The sequence below is a fragment of the Lactuca serriola genome, chromosome 1, assembly GCF_051521515.1.
Source record: "Lactuca serriola cultivar US96UC23 chromosome 1, Lser_US96UC23_V15, whole genome shotgun sequence".
NCBI lineage: Eukaryota > Viridiplantae > Streptophyta > Magnoliopsida > Asterales > Asteraceae > Lactuca > Lactuca serriola.
The window spans coordinates 30,420,494-30,428,124 of record NC_136408.1 but is presented as its reverse complement, the minus strand read 5'-3'; the positions used below and the strand labels follow the sequence as shown (position 1 = coordinate 30,428,124).

The 7,631-nt window shown below is 33.2% G+C and overlaps 1 protein-coding gene across 1 annotated transcript; it reads right to left on the bottom strand.

The window, feature by feature from the left end:
* Positions 1 to 411: 411 nt before the first annotated feature.
* On the bottom strand, positions 412 to 5,963 carry LOC145053071 (protein FAR-RED IMPAIRED RESPONSE 1-like). Its single transcript, XM_079001045.1, has 4 exons — positions 5,547 to 5,963; positions 5,310 to 5,392; positions 4,935 to 5,196; positions 412 to 753 (listed from the first exon to the last, which is right to left on the bottom strand). Exons 1-4 carry the CDS (start codon positions 5,961 to 5,963, stop codon positions 412 to 414), a joined length of 1,104 nt encoding a protein of 367 aa, XP_078857171.1.
* Positions 5,964 to 7,631: the final 1,668 nt, after the last annotated feature.

Genomic DNA, 7,631 nt, shown 5'->3' with positions numbered 1-7,631 from the left:
AGTGTTCACAAGTACATTTTACATCATTTGTTGGAAGTTTTATTTCTACCTGTTCAAAATAAAATTTAAACATTAAGTATTTTTAATATTGAATTAAATATAGTTGTATATATTGTTTTATAATCATAACTAAATATAGTTATATATAACGTTTTGATTCATAAAAATTTAAAATAATAATATATTACCTCAAATTCTGTTTTTAAATCGTTGTTTTTGTTCAGTTGTTCCACTTTGTATAACTCCCATCCATTTTTTGTTCCAACATCTTTGTAATGGCAGTACCAGGAACTTTGTAGATTTCTTTATGTACTTCATAAAACAATGTACTTGTATAAACTTTTGCAGCATGTTTTTCTATCGGTCGCGGTGAAATAATTTATATAATGCCTTCTTTATTTCATGATCAAGCTAATTTTGTCTATTTCTTTGTTTTTGAATTGGAGTGTCATAGTTCATCATGAAATGTAAAAGTAAATTTCCAGATTGCGAGTAAGTGTTGAAGAAGGAATTCATGCTTTCTGATCTTGAAGTGGTTTTCATTAATCCAGACATTCTAGTGTCACTGAAGTATGCAGGTATCCATTTGTCACGTAATTCGAACATATCATTGAACCATCTTTTATCTTCATTGAATTCATTAATAATCAACTCCCACTTCTTCTCAAAATCATCAGGTTTGATATGCAAGTTCCAAACAAGCTTGTTAAATCTCTTCTTGAAGTCATTGTTTTTAAATAAATTGCCAATAACCTATGAATGAACAATTTTACTTATATAATTATAAATTATATACTTATTTGGATATATCATATATGAGTAATCATATATGATTACGTACTGTAAAGTATGATAAATCGTATAAGAATAATCGTATAAGAATAATCGTATATGATTATACAATATTATATTTGATAATTCATATTATTAGAATACTTAATCATATATAATTTATCATATATCATATATGATTAATCATATATCATCATACAGTATGATATCTGATAATTCATATTATTAGAATACTTAATCATATATGATTACATAGTTGTTTTTATAAATCATACATGAGTTATCATATATGATTTATATTATAGTTTTTGTAACATTCATAAAAATCATGCCAAATTTAAACTTTTTAAAACATTTCAAAAATCAATAATTATTACAAACTTGTTTTCAAAATAGTTTAGTGTCAGAGTATCCCGGAATCAAATCATGAAACATAAGGACGTGTACGATCACACCTTCTCCTTCTCGCGATCATCAGAAGTGCCTTAAACAAAATCAACAACTGTAATCCCGAAGCTTAGTGAGTTTCCCCAAAATACCAACGCCATACAATCATAATCATATCATATAAACACACAACATGCATAATGCGCCATCAACCTGACTGGACTGCCTCGCAGGCCATTAGTCTATCTGGACCGCTCTCCGTGCCATCGACACGTCTGGACCGCTCGTCGGGCCATCGGTCTGACTAGTATGCCCTCCTGGGTCTGCAGTATATCCGGTCCGCCTTGGGTACGTTGGACTAAGCACAAAGCATGACCGCCTCAACCTAACCCCCAATCAAACAAACATGTGCACATAAATATCATACACTAGCTAGCATGTACAGATAGTCATACAGATCTAACAGATCACTAACATGGCAACCATCCTATAACCAGGATACTGATCTAACCAATCACTAACATAGCAACCATCCTATACCCAAGATATCGATCTAACAAATCACTAACATAGCATAATCCTATAACCAGGATACCGATCTAACAGATCACTAACATGGCAACCATCCTATAACCAGGATACAAATCATAAAGTGTAACGCTCGTAGATCCGGGCTAGTCAATTTGGAGATAATAAGGGTCGAAAACAAATTTTCGGCAAAAGATTATTTAGAATAAATAATCTTAACCAAGTTGTAGGATACATTACAAGGTTTTTGTACATATAAAGAACGCCGAAACCCGAGTTATAACGAATAAGTTATGACTCGTTGAAGTTTCGCAACGGAACCGGCATGACACCGGGAGACGTTAATAGTGAATTTTTGATAAAGGACTTTTTAGCCTTAGTGATATAAACAAAAGTTCTAGTATTCATTAAACCAAGAACGTACAAAAAAACAACGCCCAAATCTGACTTCGTATGAGGGAGTTATGAATTTCTAAGATTTGGCGTAGTAGTGCACAACCCGAAACTCGAATTTTAGATGGAGCAGTTTGTGGCCTACGCGACCTAAATGAGAATTGAAGATCTCATTAATAGGAACTCAACGATAAAAAGACAGACGAAAATAGAGTCCGTATGTAGAAGTTATGAATTTTACGCGGACATTTAATAGTATAATCTCCTCGTATTGTTAAATTTAAGATCGGTCAAGAATTAGACAACGGAGTCAAAATGAAAGTTGTAGATATTATTTTTACCTACGCGTGGATATAAATAACATAAAAAACGGAGGTCGTATGTGAAAGTTACGGGTTTTAGAAGTCGGAAGTGTGTTGTGCGAAAATGGGTGATGTGACACAATCTTGTCTATTGCTTTCTCCCCAAGTCTTGCCACTAGATGGTGACATGTGGCACCAAGTTCAGTCATTTTCACCCTATAAATAGAACCTCTCTCACCCTAATTTTCTTCACACCTTTCCTATTCTTTCTTCTTTTTACTCTCTCTATCTAGAACCTCTCTCTAGCCCCGAAACCCTCCGAAAAGCCTAGGGAACCTCCCTAGCACGAGGCGGAAGCCCCGGAGTGCTCGAAGGCTCCGAGAAGAAGAGATTTTCCGCACGGGAACGCTGCTCCAAGCAAAGCCTGGTTTTCTATAAAACCCGTTGTAAGTGAGCTATGCCTACGCTATTTTTAATATAGCTTTTATTTAATTATAGTAACGTTATTAGGAACTTATAACAAATACTTGGGCTATTATTATGGGTTATATAAGTATTTTTCAACGCTTATATAATAGTAATAATAGCTATACTATTAATTAGTCTCAGCGAATAATAGACTAAACTCTAGTGTTAATAATACTAGGTTTCGTCGAAGGAAAATAGAATCGTTAAAAGCGAAGCACTGCCCGAGTTTGGAATCATCACTTTAACAAGTGAGTGCATAGTTAATTTCATCTTACACATAGATATGAAGTATTTTAATATAAATTACATGCTATATGTGCATATTGTCTGAATACTTGCTGTCTATGCTGGTGAAAGATTTTTATACATGTTTTAAATGATTTAAACTGTATACGTATTTTATATATACGAATATGTTGGGTATGACATGGGTAGATGAATGATGAGAGATAAAAGATGATGTGAGTAAACATTGGTAGCTATAGACTTAGTGCCTAATAAACATCGGCAGCTATGGACTTAGTGCCTATTGGACAAATACTGGTAGCTATGGACTTAGTACCTGATAGGAATTGGTAGCTATGGACTTAGTACCTATTAAATAAACACTGGTAGCTATGGATTTAGTACCCGATGAATAAACTATAGCAGCTATGGAATTAGTGCTTTACGAACGAGTATTGGCAGCTATGGATTTAGTGCCAGTCCTATAACCCTGGAAGCAAGGGAACTCACCTCACAAGTGGTGTTGAACAGGACTAAAAGTCACCTCACAAGTGGTGTTGAACAGGACTAAAAGTCTTTGATCGTTGTCTCACCGAAAATCCTGAACTATCCAAAATAACAATTAATAAGTAAACACATGGGATATCAATCTTGACTAAGGGTCCACATAGTCCATTTTGCAATTTCTCTAATTTGGGCCAAGGCCCAATTATCAAATCCACTGTCTAGAAGTCTATATACTTAAGGCCCATTATTGGCCTAATTTTCCTAGTTGGGCCCCAACTCCCAAATCGACCTCATTTAAGATCTATTACCATTAATGGACCAAAACACATTTATTCAGAAAGCCCAGCAAGGCCCATGTCATACTGGACCAAAAAGGAGCCTAATCCCGAAGCCCAAATCGTCAAAAGCCCAACAGAGGGCGTACACGGGGCGTACTCCTCTGGTACTCTCGACGTACTTCCGTTTTGCGTTGACGACCATCGAGGTGGTTGACTCAGTACGTTGGGCGTAGAGAAATTACGCGGGGCGTACGCGAGGTTTTTCCAAAACCCTAATAACTTCTTAATGGCTTATGTACTTAAGTCTACACTTCAGATCCATCGACCAAATGTGCCTTAGAACCATAAAGTCTTGAACTTTAGGACTTTGGACGTCCAGAAAGTTCCTAATACACGGCCTTAACCCATTAAGACCTTCCTACTACATGCATGGAACACTTTCAGTCATTATGACATCATTTTTATCACTTAGGACCCTCTTAAGGGTCTACAAGGACAGTTTATTTAGTTTAAATCATAACATGCACCAACTTGGGACTATTGGGATAAGAAATGGTTCCATAAAGCTACCATGGCAAGATCTACATCATACAAACATAAAGTTTGGAGCTTTTTAACTCTTGGAGCTTCTAGAGCACAAAGAAACCTTAGATCTACAACCTTGTCTTCCTTCTCCAACTACTCAAAATACCCACTTTTAGCTCACACATTCAAGAAAGGGGTTAGGGTTTGGGGAAAATGGCTCAAAGAGGCTGAGATGATGGGGGGTTTTGAGCGCATAAGGATGTTTATGTAACACTCAAACCCTAAATATTAGGGTTAACATTTGACGCGAGTACGCCTAGCGTACACAAGTGTACGCCTAACGTACTAGGGTGCGCTTAGTACGCTTAGTGTACTAGTCTTGTTCTCAAAGATGCAAATTTAGCCCTTAGGCTCCTCATGGGTCGAATCTTCTAACCCCAGGGGCTACAAATGTCAAAATAATATTAGAAGAGAGGATTCGGAAATACCTACAAAATCTCAGGATGTTACAGTTTTATTTTTATTATACCTTTGCTTGCAGTTTTTTCGTTATGTGCCACATGCATAATCTGTGTCTTGAATTTGGCAAGACAGATTCCACTGCTTGTTTTGTTGTTGGATCTTGATCAGTTAGAACAATTTTTGGTGCTTTCTCTTCATGAGCTCTAAGAAAAGCTTTAAGTAGCCATTCATAAGACTCAATTGTCTCTCTACTCAACAACCTAGCGCCAACAGCAACTGATTTCTTGTGGTGGTCAACTGTTGTGAATGGAACAAATACCATTTTATACCTATATAAAGAAAATGTGTTTAGTACAATCTATTTGAGTAATAGTATGTTTAAATTTAATTGTATAATTGTTGTATTTTAATCATAAATGTATAAATTATGTAAAGTATATACATTAACTTACTTGTTTGTTCTAAAACTGGCATCAAAAGATATAACGTCTCTAAACTCTGTATAAAAAGCCTTTTCTCTTTCATCTGTCCAAAAAATATTGATCTCCACATGTAGGAACTCAAATGAATAATTTGGGTAATGATCTCTACGATTATTCATTTTGTTTATCATTATTTGATCATCCTTGTAACATAGGATTCTATTTACTCATCTCCTCAAGTTTTTGTAGTCTGTTACCTTCGCCCCTACATATTCGTATCCCCCTTTCAAAACTGCTCGTATTTTGTAAGCCATTGTTGGACCAATTTTAGCTTTTGATGCATGTACTACAAACTCTTTTTCAGAATATAACATCTTTCTTCCCTTTTTCATATAAGGTCTATCCTCAATAATTTCCAGTGGGTGGTTGTGCAATTCAAAGAATTGCTTAACTTTGTAATATGTTGTTCCATAAACATTTTCAAATATAATATTTGTTGTACACCCATTAATTATCTTGTTCGAATTTGGTTTCCTCTTGATAGAACTTGTAGCCAATGTATCACAATGTTTTGGTTTATCCTTGTCACCCCTATTGCATATAACATATTTGTTTTTTATTATTTGGCTATTGTATTTTGATTGGCAACTCAGTCTTGTATGAAACCCTGCCATTTCTGCATAATCATTATTTAGTATACATTTTTACTGCTAAATTTAGTGATTTGAAAATGTTGTTTACAACTGGTACAAATTCTGGAGGGGCATCTGGTTTATATTAAGATTCTTCAATTATGTTACTGCAATACGATTCATTTGTTGAATTGGAACTTTCACATGATAGAAGAAGGTAATGACAAATATGTTATTATTATATAATTTTATGTTGTAATAATCATATGTGATTAATGATATGCATATATATAGTGTAATATATTATTAATTATATTTTAGGATAAAAAATCATAGATGATTATAGAGTTTAATATATAATGAGTTATATATTTCAATGCACAATCATGTATGATAAATATGATTATACGTTGTAATATATAAGTAATCATATGTTATATTTCTTTAATCACTTATGATTAATCATATGCATTTATAAATTTTAAAATACTAATAATTATATATATTATGATGTATAATCATATATGATTATAGATCTTAATATATTATTAATAACATATTTGAATGTAGAATTACATATGATAAATCATATGTGTTTGTACAATATCTTAGATGGTTAATCATATATTGTACTGTGTAATCATAAATGATTATATGTCTTAATTTGTAGGTAATCATACTTGATATTGTTTAATCATGTATGATTAATCATATGTATTTATAGTTTGTAATATATGATTAATCATATTTTATGATGTATAATCATATATGATTATTCATTGATATGTGTGTTTTTATACATATATATATATATATATATATATATATATATATATATATATATATATATCATATCTTAATATTTTAGCCTTTATTATTCTTATTTAAAACTAAAAGGTACTTATAACGTTTAAATTTATATTTTATAGGAATAATGTTGCTAGAGCCGAAAAGCTTTAAAGGAGGATGAAGTTGGGCTTAAAAGGTAAAAAAGATGAAGATGGCTGAAGGCATCCCACTATGCCTAACGTAGTGGGGCTTACGCTCAGCATACTAAGGAGATGAAGACTACTCCCAACGTACGTAAGTCGGTTCCAAAGTTTATAAAAAGCGATTTTTGGCCAAACAAAAGAGAGGACTCAACTACCATTGATCCTTATTCGACAAGTAACTTATATTAGGCCGTTTTGAGAGTCTAGAAGGCGTTCGGGAGACCGTTAAGCTGACAGAAATTAAGATCTAAGGGATTAGAGAGCGAATTCGTGTCAGTAATCATGTGGTTTGTTATCATGACCATGTTTAGCATTCCATTGTAATGCCACTATGTGTTACTTTCTGATTTGGGTGTTAAAACCCTTTGCTTTGTGTTTATGATTAGATGAAACCTTGATGTATGGATTAATTGCTATGTGTATTGTTTTATCCATGTTTAATTTATCTTGTTGAGCTTTTTAAAAGATCCTTATGTGTTAATGATAATTATTTTCTGTTAATAATCAATTTTATTGAGTTGTATGAACATCTTCTTAATTGCTTGAATCATATAGTTTTGTGAAAACAAGATTGTATGCCTAGTATTAGTGAACATGAACCTAGGGTTAACTAGAAAATAAATAAGTTAATGTGTGAGCATGTGTGATGAACAACCACATATAAGTTGATTGAATTGACAAATTTAATTAACAAATATTACAAGTCTTGCCTGATACC